General features: G+C 41.3%; 1 protein-coding gene across 1 annotated transcript; it reads left to right on the top strand.

Moving 5' to 3' along the window:
* LOC104280590 (zinc finger protein DPF3-like) lies at window positions 1–27,731 on the top strand (the record flags this gene model as incomplete). The annotated part of the gene is made up of 6 exons (XM_009878277.1): window positions 1–112; window positions 7,955–8,082; window positions 11,878–11,973; window positions 13,019–13,057; window positions 16,656–16,734; window positions 27,594–27,731. Coding segments are annotated over exons 1-6 (592 nt in total), but the record flags the coding sequence as incomplete, so codon positions are not given.

The raw sequence follows: 27,731 nt of genomic DNA, 5'->3' as shown, positions 1-27,731 counted from the left end.
ATGCCCAAAGGAATAGACTTTGCACTCAGGAATTTTCTCGAAATTGTAGCGATTACCAAGTCTCTCTCCTTCGATATTGCCTACGGCGTTGCCTCATGCTGCAAAAGTCCTGGTGTGGTGTGAGCTCATCTAGAAGGCAAATGTGAGAGTGACCGGAACACAAATGAGTGCAAACATAATGTTATTGAATGGAGGTATTCCTTTATGATTTGAGCCCTGAGGGTAGTTACCTGATCCGGCATTTAGCCTGATACCGTAATTTGGCAGTCTTTGAGAAGCCAGTACAGTATATTATATGTGACAATGATTTATATCTGTGCTGAGAAATAAATCTGTAAAGAACTTCCAAGAGACAACTGACAGGAGGGCGGTTGTTTTTTTTTATTGAGAGATTTTATAGAGGCATTCTAGTCTGCCAAAGAAATACAGCTGCTTGTAAAGTCCACATTTTGACGATGGGTTAAGCTAAGCAATGCTTAACCTCATGTTTGAGGGCCTCTGCTGTTTTCTGCAGCCTTATTTCTCCCTCCTGTTGTGTTGTAGCCTCCTGGGACATATTTTAGCTCGGGGTTACAAGTGGTCCATTGCATCCTAGTCTTAAAATTCAAAGTTGACCTCTGATGTTTGCTGCAGTTTACTCCCAGGCTGACGAGTGAAAGTGTCCAGTTCCCTTATCTCACAGCTTTCTCTGTCTTCTTCCATCTCTTCACTTTCTCCCCCTACTCCTTCCGCCAGCCTTGCCATGAGACTAGCAGTGTTGCAGGATAAGCTGCTAGGGAAGCGCTGGGATTTTCCAGTCTCCCAGTGCTCCCTAGAGCAAACCTCAGTAGTGCCTAAAATTTGCAACAAGCGTTTGCTAAGATTCATTTCGGAGCTTTATGAGCTCCCATGGCTCCAGCATGAAGAGGAGTTTTCACTTAATGGCAGAGAGTCCTCCAAACTATTATTTCCACACAAAACAACTTGTTTCTGAGGAAACAAATGCTGTCTTGTTTTCAAGGAGTCTTGCTTCTGAAACCGGTTTGTCATTCTCTTTGACTGGATTCTTGTTCTCACCACGGCCCTGTTTACCTCGAGAGTGCAATTTTACACATGAGGTTTGAGGATGGAATGAGCAGGGTAGACAAAGAGTTACCGGAGTAGCCTTACAATCTCCAGTACAGCCATAGCTTTATTGCATCTGACTTGGACTAAAAATAAAGTGAATTTGATGTTTACTAGTCTCTAGGGCCATTTGTTTGGCTTCATGGACTCCTTGTGAGAGTCTGTGTTATCTGTCGGCTTGTCTCAGGGGAGGCCAGGGCTGGGCTGGCAGGAGGACCGGAATTGGAGAGAATTTTACACATAGAACTGGCCCTGATAAGTTTGCTACAGGTGGGTGCTGAGTCGTGGTAGCGTTGGGAGAGCAGGCTGAGATAGCAGGGACCATGTAAGATGAGGATTAAAGCATACCAGCAGTAACATAAGCACCTGCTCCTGGGATAGCAGGAGACCACACAGTGAGAGGAGGGTTTTGAAGATCGAGATCTGCAGGAGGACTGAAGATCCACCTCTGTGCTGTGCTGGCAGAGGCATGCTTACAAAAAAAAACCTTGCAGAGCCCTGCCTTTAGCATATCTGGCTCTGGTCACTGCTGTGAACGCGTCACTTCCAAGGATGCTAACAAATCAATATATTGGCCATGAACATAACAGGCAAGGAAGCAAACCAGCTCAGGAGAGTCTGGTTGTGCACACACAGAAAAGACACAAACCCCAGATATTCACGTAAGGCATTGTCTCCGCTTCTTTTCTTAAAGGATTCCATCCTCCCCTGCCCCCACCCTTTGCACTCTAACGCTATATTTGTGCCTTGGAGATGTGGAGATGAGCGTATGATGGATGGATGGATGCCGCTTGTCTGGGTTTTTCACCACCATTTCCCCTGGGGCACTCTGTCTGCTGGCAGAGAGCACCATCCCAAAAGATGGTATCTTTTGCAAACTCGACAGCTAACAGACAGCTTCTCTCTCTGCATATTTCCCCAAAGAAGTGCAGGCTTAATCTGGTTTTTATATGGCATATTTCATTATAATCTTTTTGACTTCCCATGTTCCCAATACGCCATCATAAATAAAACGCTGGGGGTGGGAACAGCAGAGATGCTGAGGCTTCACACTCTCGTGACACTGATAGATTCTCATTTTAAACTGTCATGGGATTTAATTGCTTGCTGAGCCACTGCGCTGCACTTTCAGACACATCCTGCCACATCCTCTTAATGAGCTTAGTGGCTGCATTCACTCAGTGGTAGTTCTGTTTGCTGTGAATTAGGTGGCTTTTTTAGACCACCTATACGATTTTAAAGAGGTACTTGTTATTAAGGTAACCATCCTTGGATTTATCCATCTTAAACATCACTTCGTGGACCCTTAGTGTATAGTTTCCTCTAGCACTTTGTATGCTCCAAAAAAAAAAAACGGCACCGAGAAACAAAAACGCAAGAATCTATGTGCAAAGTCAGTGTCTGTCTAAGAGGGTTTTTGGAAGCTGGATTGCTTTGGTTTGCATAGTAGCTGTCTCTGGCGTGATAGATCATGCTGGAACTCACCCAATAAGTATCTCTGTTCCCAATTAGAACTGGAAATGGAGCTGCTTACGAGTGCACAGAGATGATGGCCTGGGTGGCAGCTGCTACTGTGGAGATGGAAATGATCCATTGTAAAACAAATATGTCGCACTGTATAGAAAAAGGGGATGGTTGTTTTTAATTTATGTTTCAAAGAGACACTGGAAAGTCGCTTATCCCCCAATACGCCGTAACCCAAATGCAGCGTGTTTAAGGACGGGAATTTGCGGCTGTTTTGGTGAATCAGAACTTGAAAAAGCCCACCATTTTGTAGGATTTGTGAGAATGTGCTTCTTTTGGAGGCAGCAGTTCAAGAGAAAGCAGATAGAGGAATGATGTTGGCATGAGTGCTCGTTCACATTCTACCACCGTGGTCTAAGGACCTTGATAAATAGAGAGGTTGCTGCACTGAGCTGGTAAGCAGAAATAACCGTGTTAATTTAATCATTATGAAAGGGACTCTGCCAAGTTAAGAAATGGATTTTAATTATATGCACACATACATGTTTGAATTACAATATATGCACAATATTTAGCTGTAACACCAATAATACCATGATTTATTAAACTAGGAAAAACTCTTAAGTAACATTTCTCTTTGGTTAATTTGGTGCTTCCATTTTGTATGGTCCTCCTGTTTCCTTTATCTCCTACACTGACTAGGTGCTATTGCATTTGCAACACCAATCAAAGGAAATTAATCTACAAACCTTCTTAAAATTTTTATGTAAAAGAGTAAGCTTTTAGTTATAGTGCTTTTACTAATAGATATTGCTTGTAATAAAGATTATGTTCTCTGAAATTGCAATGTCTGTAGAAAAGCTTGTGATACAAACTAGGAGTTACAATGGAAAGAATTTAGAACAATTAGTGGGTAGAAAATGTTATTACCTATATTTAAAAAGGATTTGGATGTGATTCAAGGATTTAAAGACCCATAAATTCTACATGAACATTTGAGAAATTGATTGAAACAGCAATTAGGTATAAGCAGTAAAGCACCTGGGAAATGATACAGGAGGTTCTAACCAACTACTTCTCTTTTTGATTTTTTTCCTATCAAGGAAAATCATGGCTCACTACTTTCTTCAAATGTTTTACATGATGTGTAAAGGACTAACAGACAAGGTTTACAGTTTACTTAGGCTTTCTGAAGACCTTTGGTATGTAATAGGCTTCCAAAGAGAAGCAATGCATTGTCTTGGATCAAAGCTTTTAGCATAAATGATAAAACAAAGAACAAAATGAAACGATTTCCATTCTAGAGAAAGACAAAGAGCTTGTGCATCAAGGTTTGGTGTTTGGTCCGGTGTTGTGTAATAGGGTATTGAACAAGCTGGAGAGAAGGAGTACCTTGTAAACTACAAAGAGTTGCACACAGGACAGATGTTTAGAGCCGTCATGGCCAGGGACGTCTGTGAGGATCTCCTTGGGGAGATCTGGATGTGCCTGTGGGCAGTGAGATGGACGTTTTAATTTGTTACCTGTGTGTTTGAATGTGTTACTTGTGGGAAATTCTTGCTGTTCTTACAAAGTTCCCAATTCTGCTTAGTATGCAGCTTGGACACTGCCTGAGGAGTAATATAAAGAATATTGTGATGCTTTTGTTTAAATGAGGGATACGGTTTCATCCGAAAACACCAGGTGCAGTATTGGTCCATCTTGGGAAGATTACTGAGGAATGAGAGGAAGTTCAGAGAGGTCTGACAGGGCAGAGCCGTGGGGAAGACTTCCCACGGCAGAGTAATAGAGAAGATTGTGACTGTTTATCCTCGGAAGGAGAGGAATAAAAAGGAATGACAAAAAAAGTTTGGTCAGGAACTTCTGTTTTCCCCATCTCAAAGCAAGAACAAGAGGGCGGGCAATAAATAAGTGAAACACTCCTTCTTTCAAACCATAGTTTAACTGTTGGTGGGAAAACATTAAAGGCAAAAGTATCAGAATTCAGAAGGGGCTGGGTTATTCTCTGTGTCCTGTATTCTATGAATTCTTCTGTATTTCCAGAAAAGCCAGATGTAGGATAACTAGAAGTGATACTGCACTTATCCCTCAGGCCTGAACTGTTGAGATTGGGGTGAAAAGCAGTATTAGAGTAGATTATTTTCTTTGCATTTCTCCCCTGACAGACACTTGTACCTTCTTCTGCAGCATCTGATGTGACTGCATAGTATAGCACAACAAATATCAAAGTGAACAAAGGCAAGTGTGGGGTCACAGCTTAATTCCTCAAGCCTAAAAGAGTCTCTCTTTGGCCTCATTTGAAGCTTCTGACACAGGCTGGTACCTTCATAAGCAGGACAGTGGGTGGAACGGACCCCATCTTGCTTCTCAACAGCAGTTCACATGGTCTGGGGAAAACCTTGATCTTTCACATGAAAACTACTTTTCGGGCATTGACTTGGCTTCTCAATTTTCTCTAGGACACAGGCATTAAATAAATATATACTTTTCTAGCTTTTGTGGGAAAATTGTGGAGAGTTAAATAGGAAAGAGATAATTAGGGATTTAGTTAAATGAATTTAATGATCCCTAGTAGCATTTAACTATCTCTCTAGGTTAACTGAACTGTCTTTTGGATTTTTGAAGATTTTTATCTCTGAGTCTTCAAAAAGTGGTCTGAAAAGGTAATTTCCTGTGTTCATTCCTGTATCCTTTACAGACTAGCCATCTTCCAGGAAGGACTGAATTCTTTACAAAGATTGCATTAATTACGAAGAGGCTGTCTTTGGACCTCTGAAGGTTTTATACTGTAAACTTTACACTCCAGATAAGATAGTGTCTGCCATTTCCCACTTGCTAGAGCCAGTGAGGAATGAAAATGGACTCCTAGAAGTGGACAAGAAAATGAAGAAGTTGAATAGCAGTCTGCTTATTGGGCTGCAGATGGAAGGCAGCTGCCTTGAGTTTCTTTTCACCAGATTTCCTGCTTGCTAACAGGACTTCTGGGTCTCTTAATCAGTAAGCTGGGAATAAAAGTATGACCTCACACCACCTTGTCAGTGGGATGTTAAGTTCAACAATTAAAAATACTCTGAGAGTTTTGGATGAAAAGCCTCCTGGAGCGTTGCTGGTGGGAAGCAGCAGCACCACACAAAACCAACACGCCCATTAAAGTTTTTGACCTTAAAGCCTACCTTTGCCTCTGACTCAATGTTCAATGTTCTCTGGAACAAACATTACTTTCATACTTGTTCTACTTATCCCTCGCCCCTGCCTTGCTCATTCCCTTTTCCAGCATTCGTTTGCTGAGTCCGTCAGTATCCAGAGACAGGCGTAGCTTGTCACAGTGAAGACATGCTTGCTTCCGATGCCCTTGAGCTTGCTTGAAGCTGCTGAATGTGTGATGACCCCTTGGGTTTGCAGTCCCACAAGGTTTTAAATACAGAGCAAATGCCCTTTTGCACCTAAGCACAGGACTTTGAAGCCCATCCAAGCCCACAGCCAGAGATGATTATGGAAGTTCCTTATTGACTTTAGATTGAAGTGTCAGGATTTGCACATAAATCAAGTCTAAGATCCCTTCTTTCTTTTGAAATGTCTGGATTTGGCATTCAGAGGGAGGTACTAAGAGTTCATCCAGGCAAATTCAGTCCCTACAGCTCTCTGTTGACTTCTCTATCTTTTTTATAGCTCAAGGAAGGGAGAAGCCGGGGAAGGTGGCATAATGGGGTGGGTGTGCAGAGCTTAATGCTGAAACCAGAGGCCTGACTGAATAGACCTCCTTGTGATGAGAAGGGGGATCAATTCACAGTTGACTCCATCTCATTGTGTGGGTTGTCCTGGGAGTTTCCTTTGAAAATCACAGTGGTTTGGGTTTTCTGCATGGTTTGTACTCAGCCTTTCCCTCCATGAATAGAATAGCTTTTGCTGGAATTTTTGCTGGGTTTTCTGTGGTTATTGGCTGAGCAATGCTCTCTCACTTCAGAAGGCTTGAGCAAGCATATTGTGGAAGCACTGATCAGGGACCCTGAATCATTTGCTGGCTTAGAGTTTTTCATATATAGAACAAACATGTTCCTGGGATGCAATTGCCCCCAAGAAAGAGATTATACTTTACTGTCCCAGGTGGAAGTGTTCATTCATTATTTGGATTGCAGGAGTGATTTGAGGCTTTGTAAGTACATGAATTTCTGCCCTGCAGAGTTTACAACTCATGGCGATAGAAAGGCAGGGAGCTTCAGGCAGACTGGGGAACACAACACAGTCCTAAAAGATGAGAAGTGGACAGAGCTGTGAAATAAGGACATCAGATGCTGATTTGTGAGCACTGGTCCTGTGCGTTATTACTTTATAAATCTGTTGGCCTAGAGGAGGGAATTCATTTTAGAAGGGAGGAAGTACTTGAGAGATCCATAACTGGCATTGTCAGCTAAGGAGACATTCAGGATGTCTCTGTGCTGTAGGGCTGCTGTGAAAGAAGCCCTGCATGGGTGGGGTAGAGGCCAAGATCTACAAGGAAAAATTAATTCTTCCCTACGTGTATTTTAATGGCTTGCTAAAATTAACTTGCTGGTTTTGCCTTTGTGCTGCAGTGTCTCATACTTTAGTAGCAGCATTCGGAAGGGGAATAAGGCTCTGTTCCTTCACTTGCAGGGCAAGTTGCATCAAGCTTCCTCATCAACCCACACTGTCTTTGAAGTCCCATGCCCCAGGCTGGACCCCGAGCCAGCCTCTGGCTCTCCCTGCAGTGACAGGAGGGCGTCCTGCTTTACAGGCTCGAAGCTGTGCTGACCGGTGTTTCTTCATCGGTGTAGGCCCATTTGAAACAAACCCAAGATGTTATCTAGTCAATATTACATGAAAACTCATCCCTTTGTTTTTTCAGTTGTAAGTTCTCAGCTTTGGTCCCTCACACTAGCTCTCTGCTTCCCCACGTGTGGAACAAGCGCTGGTGCAGGAGAATGCTGCTTGAAGCTGTGCTGTATAAACTGTGTGCCAGACGATAAATTGCATTAAAATGCTTTTCTGCTTCAGGAGAGCAGATCTTCATATTTGTTATTTCAGTATCTTAGAAAGTCCTGGTTTTGTTCTTTATTTGAAGCACAGAGAGATTACATAAATAAAGGAGAAGGATTTCTTTCCCCTTTTATTTCCTTCTGATTCAGTATGTCCAGCCTTTTTTTTCCCCTGTAAGCAAACACAGTGATTGAAAAGCTACCAGGTTTTCAGTAAGATAGAAATTAATCCTGTATGAAGATCCTTAGCGGTTAAAAGAAGAACTTGAAGAATGCTGCTTCAAGATAGAAACAATCCTGAAAGTCTGTCAGTCTTCTGCTTGTCATCTCTGTCCTTCTGCTTGTTAGCTGTCTGGGGGAGACACATACAGTCAGTGTGTTTTGTTTTTCAGAAGTTGATCTGCCACTGAAAAAAGATGGGTTCACCTCAGAAAGTACAACTCTGGAAGCCTTGCTGCGTGGAGAGGGAATAGAGAAAAAAACGGACACTAAAGAGGAAGACACTATACAAGAAATCCAGGTAAAGGAGCAGGGCCGGGTTTTACAAATTTCCTTGCAGATTTTTGTCACTGCATCTGTTGATAGTTGTGTCATCTGCTGCCAAAATGTTATCAAACCATTGTGCTGCACTGTGATGCTCAAAATGAACTCAGGATCTTGCACGCTTCTCCCGTCACAAGAATCTTGGTTGTTTGGCTGTGTTCTGCACAACTCCTGGGTTGGAATTCATTTTGCAGCACTATGAGGTCGTTACATATAAAACTAACTAGCAGAGAAGGGTCCCAGACATAAACAGAATTTTAGTGCCTCATATTTAAAGTGAATTAGAACGTGGATTTGAATTTAGATTCACAGATGCTGACTGTAGACAAAAATGTGTAGTTGCCTTGCCTGCCTTTTTTTTTTTAACACAAAAAAGCTTTCAAGAAGTATACAAACAAAATAGACAATTATAAATATTCTAATTTTAATTATCTCGTTATTAATAGTGATGCAGACATGAGAAATACTGCCTCCTGAACGTTATTTGTCAAGATTCCATTTCATCTTTTAACAATTAAAAATAGAAACACAGTTGTGGGTCTGTCGTAGAAGGAATTCAGCTGCTCTGAAGGGTTCTCTTGTATAAGTGTGTGTCTTTATAAAGACATCTTAAATTGCTGGGAAAGCAGGCCTCACCCAGGTGAGCAGCAGCACATCTTTGGAGATGCTAAAACACCATTGTGCTGTGAGTCTCAGTGATTTTTAACAAGAGCCACTGACAGCATATCAAACTTGGCAATAATTTTGGCTGAGATACAATATGTTGCATCTGTACCTAAAACCAGTAAAAATTTGAGTGGGCAGCCCCGTGTGCCAAATGACACAGAAGAGCATGGGCATCAAATCTATATTACTTGGAGCTCAGTCCTACCTGTCTATTACTAGAAATTTTATACATGTAAGGGCAGCAAAATCAGATGTCCCATTCCCAGTTACGCCGGTGGAGGAGCACGATTGAAAAGGAAGCATCCTGTGCTCCTGGAGCAGAGAAAAGCTCAGCATGAAGCCCGCTCTATGTTTCCTTCTGTCTGGGACTTTTAATCTGAGAGCCCTGAAGTTTCATTTATACCTGCTTCCAAAGTCACAGGAAGCCATGGTGCAGCATCCTTAGGAGATTGACAAGTACCTTTGTTGCTGTGGGAGTTGAGCTCCCGAATTATCCCCAGCAGCAGTCCAAGGAAGGAAACTTTGGAGACAGCGGAACTGGTGCAAGTCTGGGTGTTGCAAAGCGGGGAGGGGGTGCAAAAATGTACAAAACACGTTTTCAGCCAAACCGCTCTAGCCGTGACGTGTCACCTGGATGCTGGTTTAACCAGAACAAGATGTAAAAGACATGTTTTGCTGTTACATTTTAGGCAAGCACAGCTTATCTGGATTCAGTTATATCCTTTACAAGTATCGAGCTTTTGGTCGGCACGTGGCAGCTAGACTATGCCAGAGCAAAATCGTGATCAGCACCTTTTATCTGTATGACAAATAAGAGAATGCAAATCTCTCTTTTGTTCCTTTGCCTGCTTTTCTGTGCTGTAACTTGAAAGGGCCCAGACTGGGTGGTGTTGAGAGTGAGCAGGTGGGACAGACATAGCTGTAATTCCCGCCTCAGTCCCAGCCACTTTTCACCCTCTCAAACTCCCAGTATCCATCAGGAGAAGACTTGGTGCTTAGCTGCACTGAAGCACATTGGCCTGGGAAACTCTTTTAGAGTAGGAAAGAAACGTTACTTTGCAAAAAACGGTGAGGATTCCCCCTGCTAAGTAGATGCAATTGTTGGGACCTGCTGCGCAGTTGGTATTTAACAGGGGTTGAGGAGTTTGCCCTACAGAAAATTGGTGTTAAACGTATCTCCGTTGTTTGCTGCAGAAGGCTTAGAATAGTCCTTTGACCATGCGTCAGAAAGGCTGTGCCCCTGCTAGCAAGGATTAAAGTCATTACCCTGACAGTGTCACCAAATTTGCACTTGGTTACTTATTATCTCTTTCCTAAACTGATGCTGTGATTTTGAAGAAAGACAGTGGTTTGTAATATTTCTCTTCAGTGCTCTTGTGTAGTAGTGTTGTAAACTAGCGCCTTCCTCTCCCGTATATGATATTGTTACAGCCTTCTCCTTTTTTTTCTGAGATACTTACATATCAGTAAGTTTGTTTATTTTCTAACATACCACTCTTCTCATGTACAACATTTTCCAAGTGCTTCAGTTTCCTACGATGAAGGCAGTTAATGTATGGAATTGCATGAATTTTGAAGAAACGTTTTATATATGCAGAACTGGAACTTGCTTAACTTTTACATCTTCTAGCATTCAGTAATCTAGTATTATGTGAAATTGTATTTCATGATGATTTGACCTCATGAATAGCCTCCTGAGATTTAAAAATAAAAGAAACAAAAGCCAGATGAAGACTTGATCATTCAACATATTCTAAAAGTTGTTTGTGCTTTTTAAAAGGGACATTGTCCAATATTAGTCTTAAAAATTTAGGTGATAAAATGAAAATAAACTTGTATAGCTGGTCTTCCAAATACCAGCTTTTTCAAAAGTGAAATTTCTGTTGTATTCTTTCCCACGAATGCAGAATTTGATGCTTGAGGTATGTAGGAAGAAAAAACAATTGTGATTTGCTCCTTTTCTCCCTCTACTGGCTCTCAAATAGCTCTTAAGCAGAAATTATAGGGAAGAGACACTAAGCCTGAAAAACTTTCCCATTAATTTAATGTCACTGATTTAAATCTGTGTCATGGGTGCGTGCTGTAATTTAAATGAGCGGTGGCACAGCAAAGATAAGTTAGTGATTCTAGATTAGTCCTTTATGAAATGGCACCACACCAGGAGTGACTGGGGCCCATTTCTGTATTTCTAGTAGACGTGCCAAGGGTTGAGGGGATTTCTATGGGATCTTCTTTCCACATTAGCGTTGTGATGCTTCGTCTTGCCTTTGTCCATGTGCTGTCTAACTTGTGCATGTTTTCAGGGCAGCTGACCTGTGTTTGATTCTATAGAGTTTACATTTCAAAAGATCAAGATCAATGAAATTCCCTGGCCTGGGCATGTCACAGTGCAGTGATGAATTATTGTTCCCATTAAATAATTAATTGAAGGAACTATTGCTATTGTTCCTGTTAACTACAAGACCTGTACTTCCTCAGCATTCTCATGCAGTGAGACCTCTCCTTCCAGCTTACAGAGTTGTACCTGTGGTGTAAGCCCTGAAAGATGTTACTTCCTACGTCCACTACATATGCTGAAATGTATGGAGGAATTTTCTCTGCTTTTGCTATACAGAGAAAATCATGAGCTGATTTCCGTCTTAATGCTGATTTCCGTCTTCAAGTGCGTGCTCAACATTAGGGGGAAACAAAGCAGCTTGAAGTGCAAGAAACCAAAATAAAAAAATCACTCAAACAATTCCCAGGCAGGGCCTGCAGTTACACACAGGAACCCTCATGCTGTCTTGGGATATCGGTGCTCAGCGATGCCCAAGTTATTTCTTAGGAACCCTTTTTTTATAGTTGACTGATATCATAGAGTCATAGAATGGCATAGGCTGGAAGGGACGGTTATATTTTAGTAAGAACTCCCTGGAGAATTGAGGGTGGAAGGGAAAGCAAATTTCACTTTAGTGGAAAGAAGCAGGGGTTCTGGGATCTGATTTGGCATTATCTCATTAATCAAGTGTAATTTGGTAACTTGCAGTCCCTGTGGTAAAGAGCAGCAGTTGGGCATATGTGTCATCATCTTCTCTTCTAACCATTCCTGTTTATTGTTCAACCACAGAGGGTTTTAGAAAATGATGAAAATGCAGATGAAGTGAATGAAGAAGAGGATTTGGAGGAAGATATTCCAAAACGAAAGAACAGGCCCAGAGGACGGGTAGGTGGAGAGTTTACTGGAATGGAAAGGAAGGAAGCAAATCTCTAGTTTTCTAGTCTGTATTTGTCACGCATATTGTATACGCAAAGTGTTTGTTCATGGATATATGATAGTGATAACACTCTAGGTAATTTTCAGTCATATGGTCAAAGATTTTTCATGTTTTTCAATTTCTTTTTGTGAATTGCCACGAAAAAATACTATCTGGAGAGCAAAAAGTTGGGGTAAATTTAGTATAGTGTTGTGTTTACAACTGTAATGTAAACTGTAATAATTAGGATGACATCCTGCTATTACAATACTCTTACTTTAAAACAACAGTTATTAATTACAGAAAAGCAACAATTTCAGTCATGACAGCCAAAAATAATCATATTAATAAAAGTAACTTGAACTATGTTAATATGTTTTGCCGCTTTCTCCAAGGTAGCACTTTGTGGCTGACAGTGGCCCTCTTGAGCCCATGGTAAATCTTCCACTTGCTTCAAATGGGCAGTATTTTATCCTTAGGGGAGTCTGTGTCCCTTCTCTTACCTAAGATATCTTTTCACAATTTCAGCAGGGCACCAGTTAAGTAATGAAGCCAACATTTAAAAACTTGGAATCAACATTTTCAATTGTGGCCCCACAAGCTAGGCATCTAAGTAAACATAAATACAATTCTCAGAAGTTTCGAGCATTTTCATCTCTCTTTGGTTCCAGTGGATGCTGCAGGGGCACAGGAGCTCTAGAAATACCTTTTGATGTGTTTGTAGGAGTCAAGCAAGAAGGGCCACGTTTTAGGCCAAATGAGCAGGATATAATAGCTTTTGAATAAGAGAGAGACTTGAAACCACATTGAATACTTGCAATGTACTTATGCATCAGACCCTCTCCTTTGGTTTCTTCTGTTGTTGTGTTGTTTCAGTTTTCTGCTCCTCTTTATTTTGGAGCCTAAGTCCTTTAATATAAGATCAAAGCACTTTAATAATTGGATAAGTATATATTTCACCTTCCTTATTCTCAAAATCACCTGAACCAGTTTCTTTCTTTCTTTCTTTCTTAGCCAAAGACCCCCACCTGGAAAAAAATTTTCCAGAAAAATGTAAGTTTCAGAAAATTTGTATGAACCAGTAACCAAAACCAGGAGTTAGAGTGGATACATGCACACAAGCTTGACTGTAGCAATCAACTAATATTCCAGGCTAACAACTCTTTTCTAATAAGTTGCTCTCACATAAGTTGCGCATGCTGGTTAGGTTGAGCAAAAGGGAGTGAATAGCTAAAAGAGACATGCTGCTCAGGAGAAGGGAATTTGCTGTATTCAGTATATACCAGGCCTACACAAGCTAAGTCCTGAAGTTAGTTATGTGCAAAGTTTTACTACCCTGTTCAGGAAACTGTTTCAGAATAACTTGATTACTTTCTCTCTGCTACTATAGAGGAAGGAGTTGGAGGATACTAGATGGCCTATTCATTCTGAGGCATAAATTTATGTCTTATTTTTTGCCCTAGAACCATCCCCCTATTAAGTACAGCAGCAGCAGGATCTCTTGTCTTTTTCTTGCAACTAACTCCTGCTCTGCTAGTGCCCTGGCTTCATTCAGTGTGAAAAGGAGAAGTTTGAAGAGTGCCAAATACTTTGAGCAATTTTCATTTTTATTTGATGGCATCAATAACCAAAGCAAAATGTGGTATAAATTAGGATTTCAAAATTAGGGCCAGATTTTCTAGCTGTTGAAAACTGGTAAGCCTGGATTGCATCTGGTCACGAGTGTTTTGCCAGTCTTCAGACAGCCTTTTTTTAATGTGAGCCTGAGCTGGTGTAGGGACTTGAGGCTAAGGATTTGGAATTAGGGGACATGAAACCTGGGCAGCACTTTGTTTGTGGGAAGGAGATGGTCAGAGTGTTTTTAGAGGGCAGAAGAGAAGGACGGGCATAGGAAACCAGATCCTGCAGAGTGTGCCCTTTGGGGATTCAGAGAAGAAGTGAGGAGGGCTGACAGCATCGTTGCAGGATTAATGTGACACAATTACTGCTCAGGACTTTCCAAATTGCACAGGACCCTTCCTTTCCCTGCAGCATGGTTTTATATTTAATCCCGGACTCTCTATCTGTCCCTCTGGCTACTCTCTCTGGCTGCTTCAGGCCTGCTTCAAGGCTGCTGTGCCATGGCTCCCCGGCCTCGCGTGTCAAGTCTCGTAGCCTTTGCTTCATCCTGTCAGGAGAATGAAGGCAGTTGTGGGTACCCAAATTCAACATCCTCGAGTGCCGACAGCAAGCACGGGGCACTTGATTTCGTGCCTCTTGGGCAGCTGCTCGGTTGATTGTCCCCTTGAGGTTAGCCCTGAAACCCGTGGCAGGATTAGGAAGGACACCAAAGGCCAAAGAGAAGGATTTAGCTTTTTAGTATCTTTGCTGGACAGGAAGAATGCGGTAGGAGCTGGGAAGGATACTTTGCCAGGAGATACGAGAAGAATGCAGCTGCACCTGTGCAGATTGCCTGCTCGTCAGCTGGATATCCCGTGGGACAATTTCAAAGGCACTAAAGACATTGAGGAACCCAAGTCCCATTGAAAGTCACTGACTTGAAAAATCTCCCCCTGTGTGTTCAGTGCATGAAAAAGTCTGTCTGACGTGCGGTCATGATATGAATGCTGTACCCTTGTGCTTCTGTAGAGAGCGGTTTGAAGGGAAACAGCTGGCTGTAAGACTGCAAAACTCCGAGCAACAGACCTTAAATTACCGTCCTATTCTGAAAGGTGCCTTGTGTAAAAATAGTACCTTCTTACTCAACAGATCCATTCTCAGTGTGTAAACAGAGCTGGACCTACTGACAAGTGACTAAAATAAGTCTTTACACCTTTTCACAGCCCTGAGAAGCCAATGCAGCTGGTAGGATAGGGAAATTAGATCCTAATCCAGGTACCAGCAGAAATACTTATTAAAGGCCAATCACTTGTCTCTGTGAAGACTCTCTGATGAGCTGAGGGTTGTATAGGAGCTGCCTTGGACTGAAATTCAGCTTGCAGCACATTTTGCAGTAGTGAGGGAAGAAAGGAACTAGCCTGGGATTGATTTCATAGCCCAGAGGGGTTCACAGAGCTGGCAGTTGGAGAGAAAATATTGCAGACTAGTGAGATGATTTTATGTGATATGGTCAGTAAAATAGCTTCCACCAAACAATTGTTACTGGGGCCTTTTCCAGGGCGAAACTGCTTTTCAGTTCACCCTTGCAAATCTCGCTCTACTCTACACACAGGTCTTTGCAGAAGGCAGAGCTATACTTGTCATACCTAATAGTATTTACCCCATCCAGACAGCTGCAAATCCATGTCTTCCCTTCAGGATCATGTTAAGAGTTAGACCTGAGCAGTCCCAGAGAAATAATATGTGCAGTTTTTATAAATCCTCTTTTTGTCAGACTTTGGCAGGCCAGTGTAAACCTGTTCTTTGTTCCTTCTCTTTAGACGTCCAGTGGAATGCAGCTTTGAATAGTGCTAGTTCAGTTCCAAATCCACAAAAGAGGGACAGAGCTCCTATTAGCCCTTTGTGTCTGGGGTACTAATAGTCTCAGAATTTCTACATCTTCTCCAGCTTTACTTGCTGAAGCTCTGTCCCTTTCTTATTTTCATGTGCAAAAGCTTGAAGGATTTGAGTCAGGCAGCCTTGTCTAGGGTAAGAAACACCAACAGTTTAATAAGAGGAGAAGCAGAAACAATTTTGTTGCTTTTACCCTGGAATAGAGTAGCTGGTAGAGCTATTAAAGGGCTATCTACCCATCCACCTGCATATCGCTTCCTTGAATAAAGATCAAGTCTAAAATTATTGCCATCTACACACTGTATGTTAGTGCCATAAAGGAATTGGAGGCCTCGGCTCAGTTGCCAGTTCTGTATCACATCCTCCACCACTGGACAGATGTGAGTTGTCCTCTTGTTGGCATCTCAGCTGAGAAGGGTCAAGACCAAGCAGCTTTGATGCTGAATTCCGCTCTTACCCCCGAGCTCAGGATGGAGCAACCTGCCCTGAGGAGAAGCAGAGCTTTTCACTTTCCAGGGCTGCCAGCTTGGTGTGTTGTAGGAACACAGAACTGCAGAGAGACCTTTCTGGGTAATTCCCGTTCTCTCTTGTTGGAGGTAGCTATGTTACCTAATCTTTTCCACTAACTGCCCAAAGCTCCCTTTTGTAGTTAGCTGTGGTATCTTTGTCCCAGAAAGCTGTGTCAAAGCATTGCTTTTCAGCTAGAAGCCAAAAGAAACAACCCTCTTTTGAAAATAATGAAGGAAAACGTTTTACCTTTGTTTTGTTTGGGGCCTGTCTTCTGGCTTTAATGGTTGCATTTATCCTCTGACACCTGTTCATCTATTCATTCATACACATATTCAGTTAAGCAAGGTATTTGAACATCTTCAGAAATGAATGTGTGAGGATACTCGACTGAATACGTGCTGGCAGTGACCTACTGCAATGGATGAACAGTTTGAATTATCTGCGGAGGGGTTCTCCGCTGCATTACAAGGTCCATTAATGTATATAGTGTATACCTTAGGATATGAAGCGTCAGGCCCACCCTTGACAAACCTGAACAGAAGCTGAGGGTTTGTTTAGTTTATATTGCGCATTTTTCATATGAGGGTGAGGGGCACAAGGAGACCCAAGGGGCCACGGAATAATGTTAACATTCCTCTTGTCCTTGCAGGCTCGGGGATCTGGAGGTGGCAGGAGACGGAATGATGCTGCCTCCCAGGATGATCATGACAAACCCTATGTTTGTGACAGTAAGTAGCACCCAGACAGCTGATTCTGCTACCAGCCTGGTTCTAAAAGCTCAGTGCACTCAGGGCTTCATCTTTTCCTTTCCAGCAAAATATTCTGCTGCTCTCTGACTTGCATGTTTGCCACCTGCTGCTGTTGCTGCTCTTGGTGTTTTTGCATGAAGAAAAAACAATTAAGTCCTTGGCAAGATTCCGCTTCCCTTTGCCCTACAGTAAATCTTATATTTTCTTTCTCCTTCTCTTTTTCTGGCTTCTCTGCCTTTTGTCTTCCTTTCCCCTATGTAAGTTTCACCCTCTATTTCTTTCTCTGTTTCAGATAGTTACAAACAAAAGCATAACTCAAAAATCTCCGACAAAGGTACTTCACCTTGTATCTCTTCATATATTTGGTGATTCTCTCTCCTTCAGTCCTTTAAAAATCTCTCTGGGCTAAATTTTGAAGGTCTTATTCTCATCTCTCACTCAGAAAGTCCTTCTGTGGCATCATCAGGAGTTGAGCCCTCCTAAGAAACAAGCACAGCTTTGTTTTGATACTTATTCCTTTTGAATATGGCTGTGCTGTTTGACATCTCGCAGTGGGACTGCATTGCTCCAACTGAAAAATGATGCCTGAGCCCAATGCCTAAAATGAAGAATGGTACCAGAGTCCTAGTATGAGGAAGGAGTCCAATATTTGATACACAGTGTATTTTTTTTAATGGTCTAGTCTTCGGTGCTTTCCTTCTTCTTTTAATATTCTTTTTTGCTTCATTCTGCCATTTCTATGAAGGTCAATTTTCTTACCTGTTTTTGAGGTCTCCCATCTTTAAGGCTTACTGTGAAGTATACAGGAAATAATAATTGGTCCTACTGGATGCCTTCTATCCTGTAAGATAGTAACCTAGAAAAAGGTAATAGAACTAGGAGTATAGTGAGGGATCGTCACTTCTGTGACTCAAAAATGGTGATTCTGAGGACAATCGGAATCCCCTTCCTCTGCTATTTACCTGTCTTGCAAGGCTGCTGTCCTTAAAAGACCAACAGTTACTATGTCATTCTACAGTGCTATATCCTGCTTATTTTGAAAACCACAAAGGAATAAGGAGCATGCACCGTAAATAAGAACATGTGATCAAATCATATCCTTTTATGGCAAGACCAGGTGACTTGGTGCAGCGCAGTGCTAGACATGTTGGCTATTTTCCTTCAGCACGGTGACTGTTCTAAGGACAACGAGCAGAAATAGAAAGACTTGCACATGAACGGGAGCGTGTGAACACATGATCAAGAAGGAGGAGCTCTTTAGGATATGAAGAATGAGGAGATTTCTACTGTGGTTAAATGGTTAAATAGCTGTCCTTGTGTGCTGGAAGAGCTAAAATGCATCCTCTACGAGTTCTTTGGCAGCCCAATATGTATCTTGCTGAATTTTGCAGCTTTCTTCTGCTAGTATACGCATAACTGTCTTTGTCTCTTTTCTGAACTATCCTTCTAAATCCAAGGACACTTGTCAGTGGTAGTCATTTTAAACATAACGATTCTTTAGTGTCTGATCTTACTTTGCCTGTGAATCTTACGGGGAACTCACAACATGCGCAGTACTGATTTGCACAGCACAGATAAAACATCTAAGATACCAAAGCAGGCAGCAGAAATCTGGGCTGAAGACAAGGCTCTGGTACGTTGTTGTACTGATGGAATCTTGCATTGGCTTACATTTTGGAGCATAAATGTCCTCTTTGGTTTTGGAAATATAAACTTTCCTATTGCATTTGGCTGATACCTTTCATTTTTAGGAAATTTATAGCTAGAGGTGAGTCATAAGGAATTTTGGAATCCAGGCTTTTTACAGTGTCTCCTCCTTTTCCATTATAGATAGCTGAGAAAAGGGTTATGTGGTAGCAGAACTCTTCTGACTGTGAAACAGAAGGAAAGAATTGTCCCGAGTCCAATGCCATCATCCTGAAGTTATATCCTGCCCTTATTAACTTGTTGCAGAAATATTGCGTACAACTCATTGTGAATAGTTGGCCTAAGTTGAGGCCTCTCTCTTATTTGGGTGGATTTCTTGAATTAATTTCTTCTTTGAAATTATTTGCTAAATATTTTTCATAGATGAATCTCAATGTAATTGTGGTAGGTTAGAATTGGTTTGCAGTACTCCATGTGCAAGTGTTTTGGGCCGATAGTTTTGTTTTACATGGAAACATGCAGGTCAAAAATTAGTGAATCTGTTTCCTCTTTGGGAAGACATGATTTCCACAATCGCATTATTGGTACAAATAATTACCTTTATGGGTTGACACTTTACTTTTTCTGTATATCTACCTTGAGGCTGCTTTTTCTTGCAAGTGTTCTGGTACTTGGGTTTGGAAAGTGACCATGAGGAAGAAAGCATAAGCATACCTAAACCAAATTAATTTTCTTATTTAACTGCATGGGCACAAAAAAAAAATGAACTGTGGTGAAGAACTACTCTACTTCTTTTTCTTAGTTATACATTCATGTTTATGGGAAAGGTTTCACCAGAAATAGAAAGCTTATGGGGAAAAAACTAGTCTGTGTGTCAGTAAGGTGGTGCAGGTGTGGTACCCAGCTGACACTGCCCCTTGTGCTGGAAGATAGCAATGTTTTTTCTGAGAAGACGTGCCTTTTTTTTGGAGGAGGTATTCAACTATACACCAATATTAAAGCCTGTCTTAAAACTGAATCAAAATATGAAATTTCTATATGGAGAAAGGTTTTCAAAGCTCAGAATGTTGTGTTATCCTGTGTTTTTAAGAAAAGGTGGCAGGTAGCTTCTTTTGTGCAATGAAATATTCTGAAATATTTCAGTTGTTTTATTGAGCATATACTGCATCAGACATTGAGAATAAAATGTTTGACCGTTGAAAGCATCGATAAGCTTGCTAGCATAATCATGCCTTATTTCATCAAATTAGCAGTGGAAAACTAGCTGGCCAGTTTCCAACAGGTTGCACTGGGTAGTGTTGTGCCTTGAGCTCCCTTGGGATGAGGGGGTGGATGATGAAGCTGGCAGGGCAGCCTCATGTGCCGTGGGTACGGGCTGGAAATGCTAACGTAGCCCCATGGGCCAGCTCCTGCGTGAGGGCAAACCCCAGCATATCTTGACTGCCTGGCTAGGAGAGCAGGTGCCTTAAAGGACAGTGAAAAGTAAGGCTTGAGGAGCAAAGCCAAGCCTGCGGTGTCAGGCGAGAGAAGTGGAAGAAATGCCACCACAACTCTTCCTGATAATCTGGGCACGTGATTTTGAAAGGAGGGCAGAATGAATGAATGGATGAATGATGTATGTAATAAGAACTGATGTCATCTTGTTGTTAACTGATCGGCTGGGGAACCATCAGTTCTACCACAGCAGTCTTAAAAAATTTTCTACTAGTTTCATATTGTTTATTGTGTATTATTTACTATTTTTTTTAAAAAAAGCTTCTTTCAAATTTTATCTAGAAACTTATATTCTGGTTTAAAAGTTGCAATCAATTGTAGCACCTGAGCTTCATGACTCCAGATGTCCACTTCCTTTAGCCAGAGCAGTTAGTTTGTGCTGAATCTTTCCAGTTTATTAGCTTTCCTGTTGTGTGTCCCAATTTATCTGCTTTCATTCTTCCCATGTTCTCATGGAGACTTACCTACGTCCATACCTCCACCTTTGTTTTCTGTCCCTCTGTGGAAGATTTCCCTTGCCCATCTCTCAAAGAAGCTGTTTCTTTTCCTTTTACCAATATGTCTTCGTCTCCTTTTAGTTTTATTCCTGTATAAACTGCTATTTTAGCATAAGAACTTATGTTTCTGTTGTCTCCTTTATTTATAGTCCCTCCAGGGCTGACATATGCATTCAGAGCCATTTTTTGGGCAGAAATGAGAGTTGACTGAAACCTTCCTATGATCTCCACTGGATCAGTCACTAATGCAACCTTGCATGATCCCAGAGACACTAATCCTAGAGTGTTTTTTAGAAGCTGATTCTTTTGTCAAAAACTGAATTTTAAGGTTTCTGTAGTTATTTAACGGGAATTTTCCCTGCTGCACTTTAAGACCAGCAGCTCTTGCCCTGTTCTTAGTGAATAACAGCGTCTTCTGTCTATGTCTGTAAATGGTTACTGGGGCTTCTTTCAGCTGTGTTTTCTTCAATTCTTTCAATAAGCTTGTTTCTTTCCTCTGAAAAATCTCCAGAGGATCCGATTTAAGTCGCAGTGGACAGAATTAAGTTGAATGTGCTGTTCTGGGGATAGAAGCAGTTCAGAAGAGGAAGGGGTGGTACGTTTACATGCAACTTAGATTTACTTGTAGACTTGCATTTACTTGGATTTAACTTGCTCTGTTATGTATCTATGAGAGGTGCAGAGATGGCTGACCTACTAGGTTGTTTAGGACACCCTTTTTTCAGAGCAAGGTGCCCTTTATCATGTTTCGGTGGCAAAGGAGTTTTCATCTTTGTCCACCATCCAAGTTCATGTTTAATGTGCTGTTTGCTGCAGCTTCTTGTTCCTTCCCTGTTCATCCTCTTTCTACTCAGGCATCTGTCATCATTAGTTTCCTCATTATATTGCCTGGTCCTGGTTTTACTGCATTTTATTTATTTATACTAAATGTCATATTAATATTTACTAATTACATTACTATTTGAAAGAATTCTTTGATTAATGACTCTCACATGAGATATTTTTATCATTATTCCAGTATTTTCACCAACAATCAGTTTTCTGCGTACTCGTTTCTTTTACTCTCTATTCCACACTCCAAATTAAAGATGAAAGTGAAGCCAAGTGTTGGGCCCAAAATTGACTCTTTCAAGTGCTTGAAGATGCAGAAAGGTGCCTTGTGAAGTTTCAAAATAACTGGGCTCCTAAATCTCACTGGTTTCAGCTGGAGGTAGGCTCCTAAACTTTTTTCCCCTCAATGTCCCACTTCAGGGCCTAGTTGCTTGTATTGTGCCTCATTGTATATGAGGCTTGATCTCTAAGTGGACACTTGGAACTACTACTAATTATTGAGAACGTAGTTTTGTTTTTCAAGATACTTGGTCCTGCATCCAAATCACTCTAGCTAGAAACATCTTCCTGCTTTTTCTGTAGGTTCATCATCCAGCGGGCTGTTGAAATTCCATTATTCTGAGGTTCTTTGGTTTTATTCCCCATTCCCTTTCTCCACTAAACATGTTACAGGTTTTGCCAACAAAAGGCTGGAGTCTTCAGGTAGTTTAGGTGATTTAAGATGAATGGATTCCATTGAGTTTCAGTGGATACTGAGGATCTCTCTCTTTTAGTTTTCTTAGAAAATCCCAGTCAAATGTTATATTGTTCTAGCATGACTTGCCAAATGCAATTCCTTGAAAACTATTCTTTAGGAATTATTTTACTGTGTATGTTCACAAAGTGATGGCTCTAGTAATTACCTGCCTTCTTTCTTATCTCCTTGAAATGAACCCGATCCTGTCCTCCTCATTTTAACAGACATCTCCTTGATTCGCTGGAAAGTTTGCTGGAATGCAAAAGGCCCACACAAGATAAACCATGATTTAGCTTGATTTTTACCAGTTCACTGAGACTTAATCTGTTGTCTTAATTCTTACAGATATTATGAATGAGTCCAACACTGCTAACTGCTGTTTCTTAGGATAGACCTTCGGTTAAATATCACAATGACAAGCTGAAAATGCTTCGATTATAGCATTATGTTTTTACATGCTTCTCATAAATCTCCATCATGACTTCAGCTTCTCTTTAAACTATTAGCAGTTTAAGCCCTAAATCATCTCTTGGCATTATCCTTTCTAGTGAATCCCTAAGTAGTTAATAAGCAATAAGATCTAGAATAAGATGATTGTTCAGATGAACCCAGCAAAACAACTCTCCCACCCGGTGTTCATTGACTACATTGTTGGTAGAAAAGCCAAAATTAGAGGGGCTAGACTTTTAAAAAAAACCAAAAACCAAAAAAACCCCATTGAATGACACAAGTCTGTAGTAGAGCACGTGGTAAGGGTTGACTCTGATAGTTGAAAGTTTTCTACTTATATAAGCTACCTGTTTTCTCCTTCAGTCTCGCTGGCAATTCATTTATTGAAATGTGGACATATATATTATTGACCTGTGTATGTTTTGCTCTGGAGTTCAGTGTTCCTGTGATTTTAATACAGCAGTTAGATTTTGGGACGTGGCCTCTGGGGGCACTGAAACAAGGGCTATTTACTAGCTACAGAAAATCTCCTGTGGAATAGATTACTAAATAGCTGCTCTAATACGAGAGGTGTACAGTATGACAGTACTGATTGAGGAAGGACAAATGTAAAGCTTTTCCATCAGTGGAGGTCAAAATACAGTCAGCATTTGAGATCTCTAGATGTGCCGGAGTGTGGACATAACTGTAACAGGGAAGATTATATTAGCAAACCAGTGCAAAACAAGGAGTGGTTTTTTTGAAGTGGAACGAGTGGTAGGAAAGGAAGATAACTTTGAGGAATTACTGCCTGCCAGCAGTTAATTTAAGATTTAGTGTTTGACACAGCCCAGCTGAGAAGAAAGAACAGGAGGCAAAGGAGAAGCGCGAAGAAAGACAATGAAAGGGGCAAGATGCAGTGACCAAACAAAAAATAAAAATGCATGAAGCATGTACTCCCCCAATTTCCTGTTTCCACTAAAAACATGGATTGTTTCCTTCTGTCTCATGCTGGTGACAGATTGTGCAAAATGTATGTGGAGAGCTGGCTGGAACATAGCTCACAGCCTGCCAAGGACCAAATGTGTAACAATTTCAAAATGACAGCAACACAGCCATTAAATATTTGATGAGGAGGTCTTTTAAGTCATAGATTTTAAATTCACTTTTAAAGTAGGGGCAGTATTTTATATTAATTTCCCTCATTGAGAAACATAAACAGACTGAGAATTTGCTTACCCAAAGAGTTGCAGACTGTTACAGGCCAGAACTTAGAAGAGAGCTCTCTTTTATGAAACACTAGATACTTGTGATTAAACTGTCTGCACATTATGTTTTTCCCTCGTAACACAATTGTGTGACGTCTTCGTTTCAGTCTTCAAATGGGAAATAAGGTTTGTCATAGGATAGTTTCTGGTGGCCTAATAAAATCTCTCCCTCTTCCCAATTTGTGCTATTTCATCTGCACTGCTGTATTGCTGCTTACTTGCCCAGCTAGCTCCTAACACAGAATTCACATCAGGTTGTAGCAAAAATGCATCCTTTGAATGCAGGAGAAATTGGAGTGGGTTATGTTCTACAAACTCCTGCTGTTTTCATTGGGCTCCGCTACGTAATTAAAGATCGAGTCAACTTCCCAGTGCTGAGATTCAGGATGAAATCTACCACATGCAAGGATGATGAGCCTATCCAGCATGGAAAATTAAAGATTAAAAAAAAAAAATAGTCAAAGCTGCTGAAAAAAGGCAAGGCCACCCAGCAAAGTTTATGAAAGTCATACTGGCACTTGCTCTGTGTGAGCTGCATAGCGTTAAGGACTAATCACCAGCATACATTTCAGACTGGGAGAACCAGTTCTGATTATGCTTTTGTCAGGTCGGAGAATGAGAAAGATGTGGTGTGAGCACTGGTCTGGATGCTGGAACTCATGAATTCCACTCCTGGTAATGACAAAAGATCACTGTGTGGGCAAATCACTTAACCCCTCTGTGGTTCTCTCATTTCAGAAGTGAAATGAGAATAGTATTTCCCACTCAGGAATGTGGAGGAAGATTAATTAATGTTTGAAAAACCAGTCTTGCAGCAAGACAAGTTATATAAGAGCTAAGTGTTTATTAATGATCACCCTTTTATAGAAACTTAGCACGCTGATGTGGTAGATTAATAAAATGTGCTCTATCTGGAAAATAAGAGATTAGGGTGAATTCAGGAAGATTCAGTCTGTTGGAGAGACCGTGAAGTTCTGACTTAGCTTTTATTCTAGCAAAGTATCACTGAAGCCAATGGTGCTTTGCCTGACTAATATCATGATACCCTTTTTCCCCTGCAAAAGTCTAATTTGCCTGGGGAATAGAAAATCTCTGCAGTTTCCACTCATGACATTGCTTTGGACTTTTTCCGTAACAGAATGGGAATTTGAAAAGTGGCGAAGTCTAGACACTACAAAAGAAAGCTGCTAGAAGCTGCAAATCTTTGGTCCTACAAAGGATCTGCTGGGCCTGTGTAAACAGAACTCCTTTGCCTCAGCTCTGGTTATAAAGTCCTCCAAATTCCTTTTTAGCTAGGCATGTCTGAGCTCACTGCCACACTTGAAGGCCATCTGAAAGTTTTGGCAGTAGGAAGGGCTCAGCTGCAGAATTACTACTGCTTCGACTTAGATGGGTGTTTTTTCCTGGGGAGCTGATAGTTTTTTTGTTTGTGTGGTTTTTTGTTTGTGGGGTTTTTTTGTTGATTTTTTTTTTTATCCTGGAGAAGGGCGAGTCCACAGCCCTCTCTGATTTCCTATGCTGTCCTAAACTCCACAGCTGGAGGGTTTGTAACCACCCCTGTAGGAATGGAGACAAGGCCACAGCCTTGGGACTTCCTGCAGGGAGTGCAAGTTTCATTTTGTGCAGAAGTTTTTGAGCAGTATTGGCAATTTGTTGCAGAAGAGGTTTTTTTTAGCTTCCATCTTCAAATGCACGTAAGTGGGGGATAGAGTAGGTTACTTAGTTTGATGCTCAATCATTCCAGTAGAAATGTAAATGTCTCTCTTCATTCAAAGAAATGCTGTGAGATGTGTGTAATTAGAAGGGGTTATCTTTCTGAAATAATTTAAACAGTGGTCATTTTGATGCTCTCTCCAGTTTGATGATCATTTTTGTGTTACACTTTTTCCACTATTCAAAAAGCAGAGACAAAGTCATACAGAACTGTGGATATCTTGTTGTTTGACTTTGTCGGCACCTGTTCCACTGCTTGTCCTTTGCTCTGTAAGACTGTAGAGAAGGAGTAGTTTCCTTCTCTAGAATGCATTAGAAGAAGACATGACTGGTACTAGAAGAAGGGAGACCAAACTGATGTTTTGTGGAAAGCATGCACCTAACAGCAGTCTGGTTGTTCAAGCTTTTATTCTATTATGAAGACTGTGTGATCATTACCTTGCAGAATGGAAAAGACTGGGATAAAAGTATCTAATATTCCAGATCACTCATCTTATTCATATCATGATGTTATTTTACATGTTTCTAATAAGGCAAAGTATTTTCCTTGAGGAAGTTTGTGAATCAGCTAAAAGAGATGGAGAATTAAATATGTTATCATGCTAGGCTTTGATTTACAATTTTCTATCGTCTGTTCCAGAATGTGGACCATCAATTGGCTTTTTGCGAGTAGTAGCAGAAAGTATAATGAATTTTTACATAAATGTAAATTAATAGTTGGGGCAAGTCTTTTTGTATTATTATTTTTGATTTACGGAGCCTTATGACATTCCTAGACTCCAATGCCTGGAGAGTGAGTAGTAAGTATCTATATACATTGCAGGATACATTTTCAGTATCAGGGCTGAGTGAAGGTTTTAGGAGTGGATGGTGGCTTCCCCCTTGGAGATCTTTTTCAAGGAGTCTAAAAAGAAGGAAGAGAACTAGGGACTGATGGGTTCAGTTCTTTCTTCTGGTACCACTTCCCTCACCTTCCAAAGCAAGCTATGCAGCACAGACAACTGGGCGTGACATTTATTCCTGTGTGACATCCTTCAGGTTAATGAATCACAGAATCAGAGAATGGCCTAGGTTGGAAGGGACCTTATTGATCTTCTAGTCCAACCTCCCTGTCATGGGCAGGGACGCCTCTCAACTCGATCAGGCAACACATGGGGACGGAACGGGGATCGAACCCGCGACCTTGGTGTCATCAGCACCATGCTCAACCGACTGAGCTAACTGGCCCCAATAAAGTGATTGAAAATGTGACTGGGAATGAAACTTTTAGGAATGGCACAAAGCTTCTTTGCCTTTGTTTCCTAATCTTTTAAAATGGCAATAATTGTATTTGGTAGGCGAAATAGCTGTATAAAAGAAAATGGACATTCAGAGACTGTTTTGAAGATGAAAAAAGGTAACTTCCAGAGACAACAAGTTGATAATAAAAATTAAAAACTTTATAGAAGATGAATTTGTATATAATGTCTTATGATGAGGCTTGCACTTGTGGTGAGTTCCCTGTGAAAACACAGACCTTTCATCACTTAGATTTGTTTGATCCTGTTCTGAATATCTGTCGACTTAGTTCTAAAATAAACAAAAGTTCAGAACTTCAGAAGTTCTGTCTCACATTGTATTATTGGGATGCTGAATATGAAGTTTACCTGGGCAAATAGGTATCACTACTACAAGTTCTTATAGGAAGAAACTGGATGATTTCTGTCTCTCTGTCTTTACTAGCAATCAGCACATAAAGCTATTTATTACCCTTTTACAGGGTAAAAAAAAAAAAGGAAAATACCGTTTTCTCAGAGATTGGTAATGAAGAAAATAATGTCTTTTCTTCTCAGCCCAGTTCCCATTGCTGTGCGTCGTGCAACAGTGACATCAGAAATGGCATTTCATTTAATTTCATGTGCAACCTTGTTAGGTGTCTTAGCAGGAAGGATCAGGGCTGTACGAGGTGCAGAGACCGAACGCGCGTTTGCCTTGGGCTGTGGGAAGGACTGTTGGCAGCACGGTGGGAAGAAAGCTGGTTCGGAGGCCCACGGCCGCAGGGCTGCCCTTCCGTCCCCTTTCACCGATGTCGTCGGTTGGCAGAGTTTCGGGCTGGCACGTGGACTGTGTGGTGCTACTCTCAGGGGAGAAGGGAGCGTTACTGAAGAGGATGCTGCCATTGTTGCAGATCACACTGATGTTTCCATTCTCTCTTCCCCTCCCTCTTATCTCCTTTCCTTCCAGTCTGTGGCAAGCGCTACAAGAACAGGCCTGGGCTGAGCTACCACTATGCTCACACCCACCTCGCCAGCGAAGAGGGCGATGAAGCCCGCGAGCAGGAGACGCGCTCTTCCCCTGTCCACAGAAACGAAAACCACAAAC

This window comes from Apaloderma vittatum, unplaced genomic scaffold, assembly GCF_000703405.1.
Source record: "Apaloderma vittatum isolate BGI_N311 unplaced genomic scaffold, ASM70340v1 scaffold42931, whole genome shotgun sequence".
NCBI lineage: Eukaryota > Metazoa > Chordata > Aves > Trogoniformes > Trogonidae > Apaloderma > Apaloderma vittatum.
This window is presented reverse-complemented; position numbering and strand designations above follow the sequence as displayed.